Source organism: Erpetoichthys calabaricus, chromosome 15 (assembly GCF_900747795.2).
Source record: "Erpetoichthys calabaricus chromosome 15, fErpCal1.3, whole genome shotgun sequence".
NCBI classification, from domain to species: Eukaryota; Metazoa; Chordata; class Cladistia; order Polypteriformes; family Polypteridae; genus Erpetoichthys; species Erpetoichthys calabaricus.
In genome coordinates, this window is record NC_041408.2 from 40,133,606 (window position 1) to 40,155,987 (window position 22,382).

At 40.6% G+C, this 22,382-nt stretch overlaps 1 protein-coding gene across 1 annotated transcript in view; it reads left to right on the forward strand.

Moving 5' to 3' along the window:
• usp34 (ubiquitin specific peptidase 34) overlaps positions 1 to 22,382 on the forward strand; it is a 723,586-nt gene that overhangs the window by 351,032 nt on the left and 350,172 nt on the right. The window contains 2 exon segments of the mRNA XM_051919324.1: positions 10,087 to 10,186; positions 20,040 to 20,199. Of these exon segments, the coding sequence (XP_051775284.1) occupies positions 10,087 to 10,186; positions 20,040 to 20,199 (260 nt within the window).

Sequence of the window (22,382 nt, forward strand, 5' to 3'; positions counted from 1 at the left end):
ACTCATGATCTTATTTTAAAAAAATGTCAGAATCAGTTTTCTTAGCTCTTTTTCTGCTTCCTCCATAGAAGTAAAACTGTAGAGCTTGCCTTGAATGTCCACTTTCAGTTTGGCAGGATGCAAGAGGCAGTATCTTATCTCGAATTTCCATAAGCGCTGTTTAATGTTGTAAAATGCGGCCTGTTTAGCAGCTGTTGAGGGTGACAAGTCAGGGAAAATATGAATGTGGTTATTTTCAGATATAATCTCTTGTTTCTGTCTGAGAAGTAACATTATATGTAATTTAAATTGTAATTTTTCAAAACACACGATGAGAGTCCTAGGTTTTAAGGTATTTTATCCACATATGCAGTAAGCTGCTGCTATCTCGGTATCTGATTTGAAGTCATCTCCAGTTATTTTAGAGAATAGTTCAGCTACAATTTCACTGGGTTTGGACCTTCATGATTCTCAGGAAGACCCTCGATTCTAATTTTATTCCTTCTGCATCCATCTTTCAGTACAGCTAGTCTGTCTCTGAGTACTTTGCATTTGGAATTTGCAGCTGTTGCTTTTCCGTCAGCGGTAGATGCCAGTTGTTCAGCTATTTCAATTCAAGTCGTGAATGTTTGCTTAACGTCTTCCAACTGAGCGACATGTGCTCTAAGTTTCTTCTCAAACGCATTTTCCTGTATTTTTTCTTCAATTTTTTATAGCATACCTTTAGAGGTTGCCTTAAAGTGACCACTTAAATGTTTTTCCTGGTCTTTAATATCCTCAAGCAGCTTCTCGTTTGTCTTGTGTATGTCCTTTATTTCTTTCCTTTTATCATTCTTGAGCCCTTTTATGTCCCCCCTGAGAGCGGTGATCATTACCTTCAGCTCGGACAGATCGTTTTGGTCTTCTGTGTGCTCCGTGGGTGAAGTGGCAAGCCCAGTTGGAGTCGATATTGCTCGCTCGCAAGAAGTAGTTAACAATGCGGAAGGTAAGGCCATTTTCAGTTTCAATGAATCATCTGTAATCGACGAGTTCTCCTGGCCCAACTCTCTTGCACATTCACTCACACTTTCGTTCTTGGCTGAAGATGATGCAGCAGCGACAGGTCCTGGGAAATCTGTGCTTTTACTTATCTGTTTCAGGTTAGTCTCTGGTAAGCTGTACCTTGAGCTTGAACTTGATGCCCGTCTAGGCTTGTATGACGCTTTAGCAGTCATTTCCATTTCTTTCTTAGCCCTTTTTCTGCCACTCATGTTTATATATGCTTGCATATACTGTAATTGAACTCCCTCGGGTTGAGTAAATACGGGATACAGCGGGATGATAAAAATAAAAACAGAAAAAATATCTCTGCAGCTTTCGGAGTTCTGCTGCAGACGTCCATCTCCCTTTTTCTAGATTATCAGCCAATTCACCTTTTTGGGTATCTCCTGCAAACATAACCAGCTTGTTACTTATATTCCAACCCAAATCATTTATATATTTTAAAATAGCAGCAGCCCTAGCACTGACGCCTGTGGAACTGCACTATTAACATCTGCTAATTCTGATAGGGTACCTCAGAACATAAAGTCCCTCTTCTTGTGTCAGTGCTACTTTTGCATATATCTATCAACAACACCCTGAATTCACAGCTTGTCTAGTTTAATGCCCAAACCCTCTCATGTGGCACCTTATCAAATGCTTTCTGAAAGTCAAGATAAATAATATTACATGCTCCGCTTAGATCATATCCTTTTCTTGCTTTCTCACAGAATTCCAGCATGTTGGTAAAACAGGACCTCTTCTGAACCCATGCTTATTACTATTGAGTAAAACTCCTGTTCATGTGTTGCTTAGTCTTATCTATATATATAACAGACCAAGTCGCCTGACCATGGGGTACGCACGCATGCACAACAGAGCCCCACCCGCCAACTCTAACCCTCCTCCTGCGTCCACCCTTGCTCTCGAGGCATGAGCAGGCAGTGCGCATGGTGTACGCACGACAGAGCCCTGCCTGCCAACTCTAACCCTCCTCCCGCGTCATGGGATAAGCACGACAGACCCCCGAATGCCAACTCTAACCCTCCTCCCGCATCCAACCTCGCTCTCGAGGCTTGCGCACTGCCTGCTCATGTGCCCGCCCCCAACGATTTCCGACAAATACTCCCCGTCATTATGCGTGGCTCCCGAGCACTTACTGTCGCCAGTTGCATTAACAAGCAACCTTTGTGGCGTCACATGCATGTACTTACACTGACAACAAATATGACAGCTCTTCCTCATGAACAAGATTTCGCAAAATGGCTCCTCGATGTTGGAGATGGAAAAAACGGAACACCTGTAACATTACCTTCACATTGTTTTCCTTTTATTTCTGATCCCGTTCAACAACTATATGGCGACATCGACTTCTCAACTATGACTCCGGAACAACTCAGTACGCCAGCTATATTAACCCCTTAACCGCCCTCTGCCGGATATATCCGGCACCGTTGTTTTATTGCTAACGCCATACTGCCGGAATTATCCGGCACATTTGCCTGTGGTTATATGAATGCCTGGCAAGTAGTATAACTGACAGTTTGGCGTGGGTATTATTACTACGTTGTATTTCGACAAGTCTGTGGTTGTTTTGGCCGGTCATGTGACGTGATTTGCATGTAACAGCTGTGAATATGGCGAAACGTAAACTGACTTCAAGTGAGGCTTTGCAGGCGATTTTGGACAGTTCTGATCATGATTGTAGCAGTTCTGAAGAAGATTTTAGCGACAGTGATGAGCAGCAACGTGCGCTGCATGATACTGTGAATGAAGACGCATCGGATGACGGCGCTGAGTGGGTGTATCCCCAGCATCTCAGGTGGGCTGCTGCCCGTGGTGAACTACCTTTTCTGCATTCGTTTGAGGGAACGTGTGGCTTTATTGTTGATGTAAACAATTACACTGCTGAGCAGTTTTATGAGCTGTTTGTGTCACCTGATTTGATCAGACATTTTGTTCATCAGACAAATCTGTATGCAGCACAGTTTATTGAGAAAAATCCCAATTTACCTCCACATTCCCGTGTTCGTGCTTGGTTTGACACTGATGAAAACGAAATGAAAAAATTAATTGGGATTTTGATGTTGATGGGAATAATCAGAAAACCAGATATTGAGATGTACTGGTCTACAGATCCTATGTATGCAACACCTATTTTTGCAGCTGTCATGACACGTAACCGATTCTCTTTGCTGCTGAAATTCTTTCATTTGAATGACAACAGAAACGAGCCAGATAAGAAAGATCCAAACCGCGACCACTTGTTCAAGCTACGTCCTTTGATTGATCATTTATTTGAAGCATTTCAGTTGCCCTACATGCCAGGACCGTCAGTTGCAGTTGATGAAAGTTTATTGTCGTGGAAGGGCCGCTTACAGTTTCGACAGTATCTACCATTGAAAAGGGCACGGTTTGGTATCAAGATGTTTTGCTTAGCTGAGAATTCAGGTCACATTTATAGATTTCGTGTATACACTGGCAACTTGCACAACATTTAGTGGTCAATACTGCTTGAATAAATGTAAAAAATGTAAAAAAAATGTAAAAAAGTAAAAAAACGAAAATTGTTCAGATTTCGCCTGGCGTGGGGAATATTTAGGGAGTTGGCGGTTAAAGGGTTAAGCGTCACCAACGAAGACTCGCTACACCTTAATGAACAAGTACTAAAACTTATCCCTACCGACGAAGTAACTTTCACCAGCGTTGACTCCCATCGTCACAGATGATCCCGCAGATCAACTTTCATTCCCCGAAGAATTTCTTAGCAGTCTTACTCCCGCTGGCATACCTCCGCATAAAACTCAGAATTAAAATTGGTTCAGTCGTCATGCTTCTCAGAAACCTCATGCCAGCAAGAAGTCTCTGTAATGACACTAGACTGACTGTTACCAGCATTCACCGCAATGTACTAAAGTGTAAAACTATCACAGCTGCTACAAACTGTCCTTATTCCCCGGATTTCCCTGACCCCATCAGATTCAAATTTGCCTTTTACACGCAGACAATTTCCTGTTAGATTAGCCTTTCCAGTGACAATTAATAAGGCACCCAGACTTTCAAAAAGATATGCCTGTATCTGCCAAAACCAGTTTTCAGTCACGGACAATTGTATGTTGCTCTCTCCAGAGTTCCATCTTTTCATTCACTCACAGTCGTATCCTCAAACCCACCCCATTTGGACAACTGTGTCTTTTAGGAAGTGTTCACCCATCAATAAATAATTATGTGGCGTATACTACGCGGTGGGTCGGCTAGTCCTTTATAATTTCTTTGATTCATTTTCTATCTTCTTTCTAAAGAATCTGCTGGATCAGCTGGCATCTCCTGTAGATGTAGGCCTCATAGAAGGCTGGCTCCTCCAAGCCATCCTCTAGAAAGTCCAGCATCCAACAGGATATTGAATTATTATAAGTTTTTCTTTTTTTTAAATTAAAATTGAGTTAACTTAAATATTACAACTAAAAAAACTAAGCCAAAAAATTAAATTTCAGATCTGCTAAAATTTTAAACATTTAGACCACATAAACTCCTGTAATTTTCTACCACTCGACTTCCTGCTGTTTTCTTCTCTGAGGTTAACTTTACTTTTCTGTGTTTGTTCTCCTAACTTTGTACCCCTCTCATTCCTTACTTAAACATTTTCCACTCACACCATTTGTATCACTTTGTATTAATGAACCCCTACGCTGTCGCCATCTTAACCGCTCTACTTTCCCGACGGCTAAAAACTGTTCAATCTAGAAAAACTAGCTTACTGAATATCCGCTGCCTCACCAATGCTACTTTGAATGCAAATAACAAGATCAAGTACAAGTAACACTTCCCCAAATACTCGGCTGCTTTTGCTCCTCTGCGGGCAAAAAGAATTAAAAAAACCCTGTAAAATTTCCTGTACGGCTCTGTAATAACAACCAAAACAGAGTTTTTAGGAACAAAATGTATTTTTTTAATTAACTCTCACACTATAGAAAACACAAACTGAGCTGTCTCTCTTTCGTTTCCAGACATGACGTTCACACATCAGTCAATTACCTGTACACTTTATGGCCGACATGCGGCGAATTTGACATACAGCCAAATGGACAGTCTCAAACAGAGCAGTAAGTCAACACATGACTGTACATACATACATCCTGTGGATTGAAACTGTTAAATCTTATAGTGCAAGTACCAGTGGCGTTGTACCATTTGCCAGTAGGAAAATGTAAGGAAAGTTTCCAGAATGTCTGAGTTTTTTAAATTTACTGGTTGCATTTCTAAGGCAGTGAGTGCTGCATAAGTGCTGTTTAGAATGCAGCTAGGTGCTGATAATGTTCTGTGCCACCTACACCATCCATTCAGTGTTGTGTATTCTTGAACCAAGTAGATTCCATGGGAGGATATTATGCTACCAGTGAGGATGGTCAACGTGTGTGACAAAGATGGAGAAATGTAAGCTGCACTCAGACATCTGAGGATATAGAGGCTGTGCCCAACAAGAGACAAAATGTGTCCACTTTAGTTAGTTATTAATGGTCACTCCCAGAAATTTAAAGCTTCTCACTCTGTCAAATTTCATGACAAAAATAATGTTTTGTCTGTCAGTCAGTCATTTTCCAACCTGCTATATCCTAACACAGGGTCACGGTGGTCTGCTAGAGCCAGTCCCAGCCAGCACAGGGCACAAGGCAGGAACAAATCCTGGGCAGGGCACACCTACACACCAAGCACACACTAGGGACAATTTTGGATCGCCAGTGCACCTAACCTGCATGTTTTCGGACTGTGAGAGGAAACCGGAGCACCTGGAGGAAACTTATGCATACACGGGGAGAACATGCAAACTCCAGGTCTCCTTACTGCGAGGCAGCACCGCTACCACTGCACCACCATGCTGCCACATGATGTTTTGTGACAAGCAAAATTTATACCATTGAAGCTGGAATAAAAGTCTTTCTAAAGGTGTTTTTCTGTACTAATTCCACATCCGTTTGCCCTACTCATTATATTCTGCATGGAACTTGGAGTCTGCATATACTCAGCAAAGGGTGGGTTTTGTGTAGTGTTTTTTCCTTGTGGAGAAATATAGAAATGTGGATAATGTTGTGTTTTGGTGTCTGTTCACCTGGAAAATATGTGTGCAATTTAAAAAATGTGACATGCTGCCTCTCTTGTACTTAATATCTTGTTTATTAGGTTAAAGTGAGAAAACAATATGTTTTCATTTGGCAATATGATATTGGAAGCCATCACTCTCTAGAAAGAAAGAAATTAATGAAGTTCTTACGTTTGCAAAATAAATCACCTTACACTAATTGTGAATTATTGTGTTGGGAGAATCATAGTTTGCAGTTTATTTATGGCCTTATGAATTTGATATATTTCAATCATTGAGGAAACAATAATTTCCTAATTCTATACGAAGTTGTTTCATGAAACACAGGAATAAAGTGAATTACAATTCCAAAATACAGGATTTTTCTGTTTTAGACATTCAGAACCATTTTGAAATGAAGTGATGTGACTAAAGAGAGCCTTTCATGTGGTACCTCCCAGAAGTATGCAGTAAATTAACTAACACAGTTCTGAAAAGAGCAAAGGCTCAAAATACCTGCATGGTTCTGAAAAGTGGAAGGGTGCAGAATACCTCTCACATACTGTGCAGGTCAGATGCAAGTTACTAAATCATAAGGGTTCACATACTGTTTCCATCTTTGACCATAAATATTTAAAGAGTATGTTTAGTAAAGATGTGACAGTGTGGTATTACTTAATTTATGTTTTGTTAATTCATATTGCTTTTATTATGACTTTAATAAATGTCAGAAAAATGTTTAGGAGCTATTCTTACTGAGTCATGTTTTCTCACAACTGCTAATTGTTTCATTGTTTACTAAATAAAGCATACATCTGTTTAGGCAAAAATTCAGTGATTTTTCTGCTCAAAGTTAAATTTATTCAAAAAACATAAAATTTAATTAACACTAGAATTACCAGAGCCTACGAAAAAACTCGTATATCCGGCCCACCTTAAATCGCTTCTTAAAACCTTTCTCACCTCTCCGCCAGCGTCTTTTGTCATCTAAATGTACTGATAAAGACAAGCTGCCAGCAGCCAGCTATTCCATCCCCCCCAACGACTTAGAACGTAAACAAGCTTTTCCCAGCTCTTGCCTTGATTGATTACCTGGGAGTGAAGTGGAGTTTTAGAGTAGAAATAATAAGATTGTTATTTGGAACACACGCATTTCATATGTGTTGCATTTCTACAGTAATCTGTGTAAACACATTGTTAAAACAGAAACGTGTTATATATTCTAGTAGCAATTGACAAAATGTAGGCATAAACTATATAATGTATGAAGCCTGAAGTCCAAATATCAAAGAAACACTTTCACAAAAGGTACAAAAAAAGCCACCGCCCAAAAAAGCCGCCTTAGTGTGAGACATTGATATGAATTAACTATCACTTCATCCGTGGCGTAACAGTATCAGTCGCTGACTGGGAATCAGAAGCTCATGAGTTCGATCCTGCACAACTCCCATTTGAGAAGTGTTCTTATTTCACTATTTTAGAATAAAAAGATACATTTGATTTCAGTCTGTAACAGCTGGTGTAATTTATGATATTTGTAAAGGTTAGCTTTATTTTTTTTAAATTAACTTTTCATTGTCTCAGTCGCGTTCAGGATCCATCCCTACCGCCCCCCACCTGACACTGCTGTTTTTACATAAAGACGTGCTATAGTTCTGCAGTGTATCACGATACATACGACCGCGTGTTTTTTCCCCCCAGTATTGCCAGTCCCCACGTGTTGCTGTATGCTGTTTCTTTTGTACTCCAGGACATGCAGAGGAAAGCATAGTAAAGAGCAGTAACTTCAGCGCTATATGCAATCATCAGACACTCCCCATCTGACACTGCTAAAGCTCTGCAGTGTACTTGTGACTGCATTGTCGTACCAATGCTTGCGAACTGAAGTGTCTGCATGCACTTTTCGTGGCATTATACGTGTATTTTTGAGCATGCCCATGTAGCTCAAACACAGGAACATATGTTGATGTAAAAGTATAACAAAACAAGTGCACTTTTATTCAAGACTATAACCGAAGAAAAAAGAAAGCAAGTTACAGTAGGTGGAATGCTAAGAACTGCTGATTTCCATTCTGTGCTATATAACTGTTAACATTTGAATCTGATGATTGCATATAGCGCTGTTTGATTTAGTGTGTGCAAGAACATGCAGGTGGCCAGTTGCTGAGTGCTACAACGCACATTTTAAAAAAGAGACAAATATATGTGACGTTTTGAAGAAATCATTTTATGACGCGAATAGTACCAATCAGAAAACATCGTCGAAGTAATGCAATATTATTTGAAAACGAACAGCGTCAGGTTGGGTGTGAAGTTATACTGGCGCTGTTTGAGTCAGATCAGAAGCTGAATAAGCTGAAAAAGCTCCTGTTCTGACTCTTAAGTAAAACAGCATGAATTAATCAACAGAAATAACCGCGATTGACATTTTAAAGTTAACGATTTACAGTGCATACCAATTTATAAATTCAATGTCCGTTTGAGGAAAAAAAAAACACTTTCTTCAATGCTGGGTATCGAACTCGCGTCTCTGTGGCACAGTAAGGCAGTGGTGCTCCAAGTCAGCAAACCGTCCTTATAACTTATTTTTTTCAAGATCCATAACACACAGACAGACAGAGCACTGCATAATACAGAGACAGACAGGCAGAGATATACAAACAAAGAGGGAAGGCACATGTACTGAAAGAAAAAAAAAATCAACATGCACGTTGTTTCTGCAGCACTGAATAAGCTCCCCCAATCTGACTCTCTAAGTAACAGCGCAAGTACAGACACAAATCAAGTGCATGTGTGTACTGTATAATATTAACAAAAAGAGCAGCTTACTACTGAAAACGGCAAATATAGGAGTGAGTGGGGATCAAACCAGGACTCTTGATTACACTTGGTTTGCGTCTGTACTTGCGCTGTTACTTAGAGAGCCAGATCGGGGGAGGGGTGATGTTAGAGCGGGTGCGCTTATTCAGTGCTTTTTCTTTCAGTACGTGTGCCTTCCCTGTTTGTTTGTATATCTCTGCCTGTCTGTCTCTGTATTACGCAGTGCTCTGTCTGTCTGTGTGTTATGGATCTTGAAAAAAATAAGTTATAAGGACAGTTGTTCATGTTAATTGCAGTCTCAATTGTTAAAAAATATTTTAAAAGGAGCATCCCACATGAAAATATAATGATCTCATTAACTGACAGTGCATACCAATTTACAAATTTTATGTCTGTTTGAGGTTAAAAACAAAAAAAAGAAGGAACACTTTATCCCCAGGGGGGAATTGAACTCATGTTTGTGAGGCAAAGAAAAGCTACTCGGTCTGAGAAGCAAATCTTAGCGCGCTACGCCACGGAAACTGTTATATGGTGTGTGAAGCTTTTGTGGAAGTGTTTATTTGATCTTAGGAACTCGGGCTTTACACATTCTACATTTTGTAACATTTATTACTAAAATATGAAAAAGTTTCTGTTTTAGCAATGTGTTTACACAGATTACTGTAGAAACGGAACACGCATGAAATGCAAGTATTCCAAATAGCGATCTATTATTTCTATTCTAAAACTCCAGCAGTTCAGTCACTCCCAGGTAATCAAACAAGCCATGAGCTGGGAAAACTTAGTGAACGTTCTGCGATGGTGGGGGATGGAATAGCCGGCTGCTCCTCATAATCGGCACATTTAGAAGACAAAAGAGAGGTGAGAACGGTTTTAAGGTGGGCCGGATCTACGAGTTTTTTCGTAGACTCTGGTAATTCTAGTGTTAAAATAATGGGACATTTTGAGTTTTTTTTTCCATAACAGCATTTCTAGCTCAAAAATGCAATTGTACATGGAAAAAATATCTAGGCAAATAATTTTAATGATGTCACCCAGAATAAAAATAATGGGTCTAATTATTGTTTCACAGTACTGTAGTTTTTTGTAATGTTGAAAATCTATATTTTCATTGTACTTTGAGAAACCATGTTGATTTATTAGAACTGTATAATTGTATTTAAATTAAATTTGATTTTGTTCACTTTCAGCTATGTGGTATGGATCAGTTGTGGGGAATTGCTCTGAGAGCTCAATCAGCTGATGTTAGTCGAGCAGCTATCCAGTACATCAACTCCTATTATATTAATGGTATGTTTTACTTTGCATAGCATTCTTTCATTTAGAAATAATTTTAATGATTTTATTACATTAGTTCTTCTTTTGAAAAAAATGTTAAATTAATTTTAAATTTGTACTTTACCATATTAAATCATCCAAATGAGTTTTAGATGTTTTTAGGTGAGGTATTTATATTCTTCATTTATAGCTTAGTAACTTTTAAATTACTCAGTGTTCAAAAATTACAATGCTGCCAGTATCATCTCCTCTTCGTCATCCTTAATGAAGATCAGTTTTCACTCTTGTTTAGAATATGGTTACATTGAAATGATATGCTGCACCATTACATGTATGAAAAATTAGCTGGTGCCTTCCCTAAAAGTGTTGCTATATTTGGGCTTTGGCCATGTTTGTGGTGAGCTACTAACATTTTGTTTGTTACCTACTTTATAGTCAAATTTCAAAACCTTCCTGTTTATATGTCACAAATGAATATCTCCTTTAATGTAGAAAAAAGCCAAGCAAAATGACACCTTTTATTGGCTAACTAGAAAGATTACAATATGCAAGCTTTCGAGGCAACTCAGGCCCCTTCTTCAGGCAAGATGTAATCAATAATGTAATCCTTTAATGTAATAGTTTTACTTGTTGCTGGTGTTGACTAGTATATTCTATGATTGCCATAATGACAGGCACTATCTATATTTCAAATGCCTGCTTCTTGCAGCTTCCTTCACTACTGTAGTCTTTTGTGTAGGGTCCTTTCAGTATCCGGGCCTAAAATCTTCTCAGAAATACGATTCAAGCGCTTAAAAAGATGAGAGTTGAAATCATTCTGTATCGAGAGAATCATAGATGGTTCAATGAAAAGCAATATTTTCATTTGAATCTACTCTTCTGGTCACCCAAAAAGAATAATTTTCATATTTGTTATTTACCCTGTTTTCTTTCTGGAAATCGCTGAGAAGTTTTAATTGAAAACAATGTTCTTGAGCAATGAGTTGGGGGTGAGATGGATCTTAAATTCAAAATCTTCATCCTGTTTGTACTTACTGTTAGTTTTCCAGAAGTACTTGTTTAACTTGACTTGGGCAGCAGTCGAAAGTAAGTGCCTTGCCTCTGATCTCTGGCTACTGAAACTGACTCTAGGGAGATGGAATGTGACCTTGCCTGTTGAGGAAGGAACCTGAGCTAGTGCAGGTGGTAGAGAAATCCATCCATCCATTTTCCAACCCGCTGAATCCGAACACAGGGTCACGGGGGTTTGCTGGAGCCAGTCCCAGCCAACACAGGGCACAAGGCAGGAACCAATCCCGGGCAGGGTGCCAACCTACCGCAGGACACACACAAACACACCCACACACCAAGCACACACTAGGGCCAATTTAGGATCGCCAATCCACCTAACCTGCATATCTTTGGACTGTGGGAGGAAACCGGAGCACCCGGAGGAAACCCATGCAGACACGGGGAGAACATGCAAACTCCACGCAGGGAGGACCCGGGAAGCGAACCCAGGTCCCCAGGTCTCCCAACTGTGAGGCAGCAGCGCTACCCACTGCGCCACCGTGCCGCCCTGGTAGAGAAATACCATCTAGATATACTTATGCTCATCTCAGTGCACAACATGGGCTCTGGAACTAAACTCCTGGAGAGGAGCAGGACTTTATTTTGTTCTAGAATTGCCCAAGGTGAGAAGCATTGGGAGGGGTGTAGGCGTTGTTATAGCCCCCAGCTCTGTGTATGTACATTGTAGTTTACACCAATGGACTAGACAGTTGCAAACTTTGAGTTGGGGAAAAAGCTGTGACTCTTGTTTGTTCTTATGGGCCGGCAATTTGGTCAGAGTGTTCAGCATTCTTGGAGATGTTGAAGGGAGTGCTGGAAGATGCTCTTACATTCTACTGAGAGACCTTAACACTTGTAGGCAAAGGCAGTGAAACCTGGTAGGGTGTGACTGGAAAGAACAGACTACTCAATCTGAACCCAAGCGATAAGTTGTTGGACTTTTGTGCTAGTCACAACATTTTCATAACGAACACCATGTTTGAGCATAACTCATAGGCGGAGTGGTGGCTCTGAGGCTAGGGATCTGCACTGGCAATCGGAAGGTTGCCGGTTCGAATCCCGTAAATGCCAATAGGGACTCTGCTCTGTTGAGCCCTTGAGCAAGGCCCTTAACCTGCAATTGCTGAACGCTTTGAGTAGTGAGAAAGCGCTATATAAATGCAAAGAATTATTATTATTATAACTGTGTTCATAAGTGTTCTTGGGATCAGATCTCCCAAGGCCGTAAGGTCGATGATCAATTTCATAATTGTGTCATCAGACTTATGACTATACAGTATGTCTTAGACACTTGAGTGAAAAGAAGGGCTGAGCTGTCAACCGATCCCCCACCAGGGCTGTGGAGTCGGTAAATAAATTCTTCTACTCCGACTCCTTAGTTTCCGGTACTTCTGACATTGACTCTGACTCCTCTGTATTTAATATGCTAATGTATTTTCCATGTTGATTGAAGGAAGGCAACATACACGTCATTTAACCACAGAACTACTGGCTAGGAAGCTGACTCACTTTCGTATTGACCAGTTAAACAAAAGACAAAAAAATGAAAACAATAAGGTTTTATTTATTGTTTTTATCAAGTGGCTATAAAGCAGTAGCATGTATAAAAATCGGGAACAGGAACTTTACCAGTTCAAAAAATATAAACCACATTTTTCAGTAGTTTTAAAACAAAAACAAAGCTTAACTACATGAACACAAAAACAAAAGCTGGAAAAACTAAAACAGTTTACATTTTAAACTTGGAATACAGTTGTAGAGTAGAATACCTGTTAAATGCAATACAAAATTAACTCAATGCAGTGTTCTAAGAAACAGAATTGCTTCTGTCAGATCCTCTTTCATAGAAGCTCTTAAATCTGACTTGATTATTTTTAGAGCTGAAAATAGTCTTTCAACACTGATTTGGGTGGGTGGCATTGCTCTTACAGTTCTAGCCACATCACTAATAATCTCTGGATCAACAAGGATGGCGGCTTCTTCAGTCAGTTTTGATGAGTGATCATACTTTTCAGCTTCTTTTAATTGTTTAAAAAAACTCCTGCTGAAATCTCTTTATTTGGACATTTACTGGTCGTTTATCTTTCACGCATAGGCAGCGTTGCTTTTGAAACTTCCATTTTGTCTAAATAGGAATCAAAGTCTAATTCTTCATTTGAAGAGGATGATCCTGAGTTACCAGTGCCTATAGCTTCATCCAGTGGTGGTGTTTCAGGAAGTAGTAATCCCTTCATGTGAACTGCTACATCAGAGTGCCTTTTTTACCATTAGCAATCTGGTCACTGCTCAACAAAATTTGGCTCATTGGATCAACATAAATAGCAGCTAAAAAGAGGTGATTATCCAGTAAGAGACTCTCTTTTCTTCATTGAAGATACAATGCCATCAGCTATTAACCCTCCACTTTTGTTCAGGCAATATATCAAGCTCTTCCATTCCAAGAAAAATTTACCGGGTGTTAAATCATTATGTTGCAACCTCTTGGTGACAGTAAAGGGGTGAGAAAGTACTTTCTAGTTCTTCAAGAAAGTCTTTTAGTTCAAGTAAACGCTTTACCATCAAATAAGTGCTTCCCCAGCATGTTGTTTGATCCAAAATGGCTCCTTTTCCTGCATGTCTTTTCAAAATGGCATCTGTTTTAGAGGCCCTGGCTGCAACAGTTACTTGCCTCAATTTGCCAACTAGAGTAGCTGCATAACAATCTTTTAATCCATCTCTTTATTGCAAGTTGCAGAGTATGAATAGCACAATGCATATGTTGAATAGTAGTAAGCTTAGATGCTTCTTCAGCAATGTTATCCAAAATTTCACTGTTCTCTTCAGTTTCACTTTCTCCAATACTTGCATAACTGTCTTCCTCTAATATCTGTCACTTTCTTCATCTACTTTATTCATTTTCTCAATTGTGCTTAACCTACAGTGCATCCGGAAAGTATTCACAGCGCATCACTTTTTCCACATTTTGTTATGTTACAGCCTTATTCCAAAATGAATTAAATTCATTTTTTTCCTCAGAATTCTACACACAACACCCCATAATGACAACGTGAAAAAAGTTTACTTGAGATTTTTGCAAATTTATTAAAAATAAAAAAACTGAGAAATCACATGTACACTCTCCAGGGGGTAGGCGTATCGATATCCAAGTCTACCATAAAGAGAAGACTGCATAAAAGTAAATACAGAGGGTGCACTGCAAGGTGCAAGCCACTCATATGCCTCAAGAATAGAAAGGCTAGATTGGACTTTGCTAAAGAACATCTAAAAAAGCCAGCACAGTTCTGGAAAAACATTCTTTGGACAGATGAAACCAGGATCAACCTCTACCAGAATGATGGCAAGAAAAAAGTATGGAGAAGGCATGGAACAGCTCATTATACAAAGCATACCACATCATCTGTAAAACACGGTGGAGGCAGTGTGATGGCTTGGGCGTGCATGGCTGCCAGTGGCACTGGGACACTAGTGTTTATTGATGATATGACACAGGACAGAAGCAGCCGAATGAATTCTGAGGTGTTCAGAGACATACTGTCTGCTCAAATCCAGCTAAATGCGGTCAAATTGATTGGGCGGTGTTCAATGATACAGATGGACAATGACCCAAAACATACAGCCAAACAACCCAGGAGTTTATTAAAGTAAAGAAGTGGAAAATTCTTGAATGGCCAAGTCAGTCACCTGATCTTAACCCAATTCAGCATGCATTTCACTTGTTGAAGACTAAACTTCAGACAGAAAGGCCCACAAACAAACAGCAACTGAAAGCCACTGCAGTAAAGGCCTGGCAGAGCATTAAAAGGAGGAAACCCAGCATCTGGTGATGTCCATGAGTTCAAGACTTCAGGCTGTCATTGCTAGTAAAGGGTTTTCAACCAAGTATTAGAAATGAACATTTTATTTCCAGTTATTTAATTTGTCCAATTACTTTTGAGCCCCTGAAATGAAGGGATTGTGTTAAAAAAAATGCTTTAGTTGCCTCAAAATTTTATGCAATCGTTTTGTTCACCCCACTGAATTAAAGCTGAAAGTCTGCACTTCAACTGTAACTGAGTTGTTTCATTTAAAATTCATTGTGGTAATGTACAGAACCAAAATTAGAAAAAAGTCTCTGTCCAAATATTTATGGACCTAACTGTATACATTGCATCCAGAAAGTATTCACAGTGCATCACTTTTTCCACCTTTTGCTATGTTACAGCCTTATTCCAAAATGGATTAAATTCATTTTTTTCCTCAGAATTCTGCTCACAACACCCCGTAATGACAATGTGAAAAAAGTTTACTTGAGGTTTTTGCAAATTTATTAAAAATAAAAAAAAAACTGAGAAATTACATGTACATAAGTATTCACAGCCTTTTCTCAATACTTTGTTGATGCACCTTTGGCAGCAATTTCAGCCTCAAGTCTTGTTGAATATGATGCCGCAAGCTTGGCACACCTATCCTTGGCCAGTTTTGCCCATTCCTCTTTGCAGCACCTCTCAAGCTCCATCAGGTTGGATGGGAAGCGTCAGTGCACAGCCATTTTAAGATCTCTCCAGAGATGTTCAGTCGGATTCAAGTCTGGGCTCTGGCTGGGCCACTCAAGGACATTCACAGAGTTGTCCTGAAGCCACTCCTTCGATATCTTGGCTGTGTGCTTAGGGTCATTGTCTTGCTGGAAGATGATCCGTTGCCCCAGTCTGAGATCAAGAGCGCTCTGGAGCAGGTTTTCATCCAGGATGTCTCTGTACATTGCTGCAGTCATCTTTCCCTTTATCCTGACTAGTCTCCCAGTTCCTGCCACTGAAAAACATCCCCACAGCATGATGCTGCCACCATCATGCTTCACTGTAGGAATGGTGCCAGGTTTCCTCCAAACGTGACGCCTGGCATTCACACCAAAGAGTTCAATCTTTGTCTCATCAGACCAAAGAATTTTCTTTCTCATGGTCTGAGAGTCCTTCAGGTGCCTTTTGGCAAACTCCAGGCAGGCTGCCCTGTGCCTTTTACTAAGGAGTGGGTTCTGTCTGGCCACTCTACCATACAGGCCTGATTGGTGGATTGCTGCAGAGATGGTTGTCCTTCTGGAAGGTTCTCCTCTCTCCACAGAGGACATCTTGAGCTCTGAGAAGAGTGACCATCGGGTTCTTGGTCACCTCCCTGACTAAGGCCCTTCTCCCCCGATTGCTCAGTTTAGATGGCCAGCCAGCTCTAGGAAGAGTCCTGGTGGTTTTGAACTTCTTCCACTTACGGATGATGGAGGCCACTGTGCTCATTCAGACCTTCAAAGCAGCAGAAATTTTTCTGTAACCTTCCCCAGATATGTGCCTCGAGACAATCCTGTCTCAGAGGTCTACAGACAATTCCTTTAACTTCATGCTTGGTTTGTGCTCTGACATGAACTGTCAACTGTGGGACCTTATATAGACAGGTGTGTGCCTTTCCAAATCATGTCCAGTGAACTGAATTTACCATAGGTGGACTCCAATTAAGCTGCAGAAACATCTCAAGGATGATCAGGGGAAACAGGATGCACCTGAGCTCAATTTCGAGCTTCACTGCAAAGGTTGTGAATACTTATGTACATGTGCTTTCTCAATTTTTTTATTTTGAATAAATTTGCAAAACACTCAAACTTTTTTCATGTTGTCATTATGGGGTGTTGTGTGTAGAATTCTGAGGAAAAAAATGAATTTAATCCATTTTGGAATAAGGCTGTAACATAACAAAATGTGCAAAAAGTGATGCGCTGTGAATACTTTCCGGATGCACTGTATATGTGTGTATGTGTATGTATGTCTCTACATGTTTACTATTGTGACAGTGACTCGCCATTTCTAACGGCAATGGCACAAGAACACCTCCATTTTTGCTCTGTTCCATCTGCTAAACAGTAAACCAAGGGCAAATCAATTGGTTGTCCTCTGCAGCATCAGGATTACCGCATAATGTGCTTGTCACATGATGTTTAGAACATTTGACACCAGGCTGTGACCTGCTCATCCTCACACACTCCTGGTCTGCCACAGTGGTGATTCTGAGCTGCTGTTGTTCTTCTAATGTGAAGATGGAAGCTAAAGTAGGAGATTGCCCCCATGTCGTGGCTCATATCTGGTGTGATTAAGTACTGAAGTAACAGGTCCTATTTTGAATGAAGTCTTGAGCCCTCTCCACCTGCCCTCTCTATACATGAATAAACCTCAACATCTGCAATAAGATGCTGCAGATGTTCTATTAGACGGTTGTGGCGAGCACCCTCTTCTACGCGGTGGTGTGCTGGGGAGGCAGCATTAAGAAGAAAGATGCCTCACGCCTGGACAAACTGGTGAGGAAGGCAGGCTCTATTGTTGGCATGGAGCTAGACAGTTTGACATCTGTGGCAGAGCGACGGGCGCTCAGCAAGCTCCTATCAATTATGGAAAATCCACTGCATCCACTAAACAGTGTCATCTCTAGACAGAGGAGCAGCTTCAGCGACAGACTGCTGTCACTGTCCTGCTCCACTGACAGACTGAGGAGATCGTTCCTCCCCCAAACTATGCGACTCTTCAATTCCACCCGGGGTGGTAAACGTTAACATTATATAAAGTTATTGTCTGTTTTTACCTGCATTATTATCAATCTTTAATTTAATATTGTTTTTTGTATGAGTAAGGTGCTGCTGGAGTATGTGAATTTCCCCTTGGGATTAATAAAGTATCTATCTATCCATCCATCCATCCTGTATTTTCCTTGGAAACGTGGACTTGCCTTCCTGCCTGTCATGCAAATCTGTGACCCAATCTTTAAAATACTTGTATAAAAAACAGTGCTTCTTAAACTGCAAAAAATATTTTATTTGAAAATGAGATGTTAGAAACTGACAGTTTCTCTTTTTTTTGTTCATTGCAAAGAAAACTTTGAGAAGCTTATAAACCTCGAACAGTACAGTATACGTATAACTACCCACGTGGACGCTCAGTATTCGGCTATGTGTATAATGTCATGCCTACACTCTTGCTAAGACTGCCAGAGACTGGAAATTTCTCAGTATAATGTTACTTTCTTTTGGCCTGACGAGAAAGGGACTATTACAGGGTTCCCGAGACTTGTGAAAGCATAGGCGCAGCATTAAGTATTTTTTGCATGACATTATTATCTTTGGTGGTCATTTTTGGTTGAAAAAAACCTTTGATGTACTGAAATTTACATTTCGTTAAAATGTAATCTGTTAAACATGATGTTATATGATCTTTTGTCTGGACCTACAAAAAGTAATGAGATTTGACCTGTATATGTGTGTGAGTGTGTGTGTGTTAGGTCAGGTTAGGTTGGGGAGCTTGCACTGGTACAGTGTGTTGCCGCACCCATCACACGATGAAACAGCTTGGGATCCTGGTTGGCAACCATCCAGGCAGACACGCAGTCCAGTCCCACCCTTCAGAAATGACCCTCTTTCTTCCGGAGCCAGGTGTTACGTGGGCATCCCCTTGGCCTGGTCCAGCCACTTGGGTCATCAACAGTGAGGATCCTGTGAGCCAGATCACCCTCAGGGAATCGTGCCTCATGGCTATAGAGCCGTAACTGACGCTTCCTCACAATGCAGGTAATGTGCCTCATTCAGGACTCTACAAGCAACCACTCATTCGACATAAAGTCAAACCAGCGGTACCCAAGGATTCTCTAAAGAGACAAAGTACCGAAGGAGTACAGTCTTCATCTCAGGTCACTGGAAAGCGTCCTTGTCTCGCAACCATATAGCAAAACAGGAAGCACCAGGACTCTAAAGACTTGGACCTTCATCTTTTTGCCCAAGAGGTCATTAAAGCCCTGGATATTAGTTGTTATCCGGGACACTCACAAGCCCAGACACACAGACTTCTTGCTAAGTCTCTTGAGAGCCCCAATTAGAACCTCCATTGACTCTTTGAAGTGAATAATGCTTTATTAAAAAAACACCATACTTGGCAGCCTTAAAAAATTCTTTTACAAACATTCATCATCTACTTGTTGCATAATTTGTGGTAACATTTTATGCAGTGCTACCACTAAAAGATAAAATATCATTTACACAGAAGCTCACTGAGCTAGATTCACAGGGTTTCTACCAAAGTGCAGGCATTGGCTACAACTGTGTCTAGTCTAAATAGAAGCATCCATTAAAGAGTTAATAGCTTAAAAGTGAACCTGCAGGCAGATTATTAAATACAGCTTCCTGCTATAACAGCTTAGGTGTTAAAGACATCTGCTGAAGACAAATATTCAGGGAAACTATATCATATCACTAGGTCATTCCCTTTTGAGCCCTGCAAACTCAATTTTTAAAGGTACTTTTGCATTTGCAGTCCAAAGTGAACTCGCTATACTTCAACCTTTCCCTTTCTAAGTACAGTATTCATCTATGTGAGTAAATCAGTAAAGATGGAATAGCTTGTATGAATAGACTGCTTAGCTGAAAGATGTGAAATTTATTCCGTTTCGATATATTTGTTATCAGGTAATTAATAGCTTAAAAGTGAACCTGCAGGCAGATTATTAAATACAGCTTCCTGCTATAACAGCTTAGGTGTTAAAGACATCTGCTGAAGACAAATATTCAGGTAAACTATATCATATCACTAGGTCATTCCCTTTTGAGCCCTGCAAACTCAATTTGTAAAGGTACTTTTGCATTTGCAGTCCAAAGTGAACTCGCTATACTTCAACCTTTCCCTTTCTAAGTACAGTATTCATTAATGTGAGTATATCAGTAAAGATGGAATAGCTTGTATGAATAGACTGCTTAGCTGAAAGATGTGAAATTTATTCCGTTTCGATATATTTGTTATCAGGTATGTGTTTGTTCATTTAGGAAAAACTGGTCTTGAGAAGGAGCAAGAATTTATCAGTAGATGCATGGAGAGCCTGATGATGGCATCTGGAAATTTGGAAAAAGATGCTCACTCCAGCCTTACAATTATAGAGAGGGGGCTGTTAATGTTGAAAACTCATCTAGAAGCTTTTAGAAGACGGTAAGATGTTGAAACATATTTTTAATGTGACTGTTTATATTAGTAGTAGTTTTAAAACTTAATTTATTACCTTATAAAACATAGTCTTAACTTAGTGTATAAATGGAGAATAAATGTTGATTATCATCTCCTTAAATAAGCAGCTATTTTACTGTGAATTTATACTATTTTATTATCAAAAATGCATCTTTTGTTTGATGGTATCTTAATAACTAAAATGTTTACAAACCAGATCACTCACTCTAATTGTTTATCTGACTAAAATGCAGAAAAATAGGCAGTGAGTAACTTTTGTATACATGGCTTTTACACATGAAATTTAAAAATTGTCATATAGGTCTAAGCTCATATTCACAGAGAAGTGACAATGCATATTTCCTGTTTGTCTCATATACAGTGCATAAAGTTATATTTGTCAAGTCAAGTTGGGGAGCATGCACTGGTACAGTGTGTTGCTGCACCCACTTACACGACTAAACAACTTGGGATTCCAGTTGGCAACCCCCCAGGCAGACACGCGGTCCAGTCCCACCCTCCGGAAATGACCCTCTATCTGCCGCAGCCAGGTGTTACGTGAGCGACCCTTTGGCCTGATCCAGCCACTCGAGTCCTCAACAATGAGAATCTTAGGTGCTGGATCACCCTCTGGGAAATGCGCGACATGGCCATAGTGCCGTAACTGATGCTTCCTCATAATGCAGGTAATGTGCCTCATTCAGGACTCCAGAGCAACTGCTCATTCGACACAAAGTCAAACCAACAGTACCCAAGGATTTTCCGGAGAGGACACAGTACCAAAGGAGTCCAGTCTTCATCTCAGGTCACTGGATAGCGTCCATGTCTCGCAACCATATAGCAGGACAAGAAGCACCAGGACTCTAAAGACTTGGACCTTCGTCCTTTTGCATAGATATCGGGATCGCCACACACCCCTTTCCAGCGACCTCATGACCCCCCATGCTCTCCCAATCCGTCTACTGACTTCATAGTAAGAGTCACCAGAGACATGAATGTCACTGCCAATATATTCAATATACAGTGCATCCGGAAAGTATTCACAGCACATCACTTTTTCCACATTTTGTTATGTTAAAGCCTTATTCCAAAATGGATTAAATTCATTTTTTACCTCAGAATTCTACACACAACACCCCATAATGACAACATGAAAAAAGTTTACTTGAGGTTTTTGCAAATTTATTAAAAATAAAAAAACTGAGAAAGCACATGTACATAAGTATTCACAGCCTTTGCCATGAAGCTCAAAATTGAGCTCAGGTGCATCCTGTTTCCCCTGCTCATCCTTGAGATGTTTCTGCAGCTTAATTGGAGTCCACCTGTGGTAAATTCAGTTGATTGGACATGATTTGGAAAGGCACACACCTGTCTATATAAGGTCCCACAGTTGACAGTTCATGTCAGAGCACAAACCAAGCATGAAGTCGAAGGAATTGTCTGTAGACCTCTGAGACAGGATTGTCTCGAGGCACAAATCTGGGAAAGGTTACAGAAAAATTTCTGCTGCTTTGAAGGTCCCAATGTGCACAGTGGCCTCCATCATCCGTAAGTGGAAGAAGTTCGAAACCACCAGGACTCTACCTAGAGCTGGCCGGCCATCTAAACTGAACGATCGGGGGAGAAGGGCCTTAGTCAGGGAGGTGACCAAGAACCCGATGGTCACTCTGTCAGAGGTCCAGAGGTCCTCTGTAGAGAGAGGAGAACCTTCCAGAAGGACAACCGTCTCTGCAGCAATCCACCAATCAGGCCTGTATGGTAGAGTGGCCAGACGGAAGCCACTCCTTAGTAAAAGGCACATGGCAGCCCGCCTGGAGTTTGCCAAAAGGCACCTGAAGGACTCTGAGACCATGAGAAAGAAAATTCTCTGGTCTGATGAGACAAAGATTGAACTCTTTGGTGTGAATGCCAGGCGTCACATTTGGAGGAAACCAGGCACCGCTCATCACCAGGCCAATACCATCCCTACAGTGAAGCATGGTGGTGGCAGCATCATGCTGTGGGGATGTTTTTCAGCGGCAGGGACTGGGAGACTAGTCAGGATAAAGGGAAAGATGACTGCAGCAATGTACAGAGACATCCTGGATGAAAACCTGCTCCAGAGCGCTCTTGATCTCAGACTGGGGCAACGGTTCATCTTCCAGCAGGACAACGACCCTAAGCACACA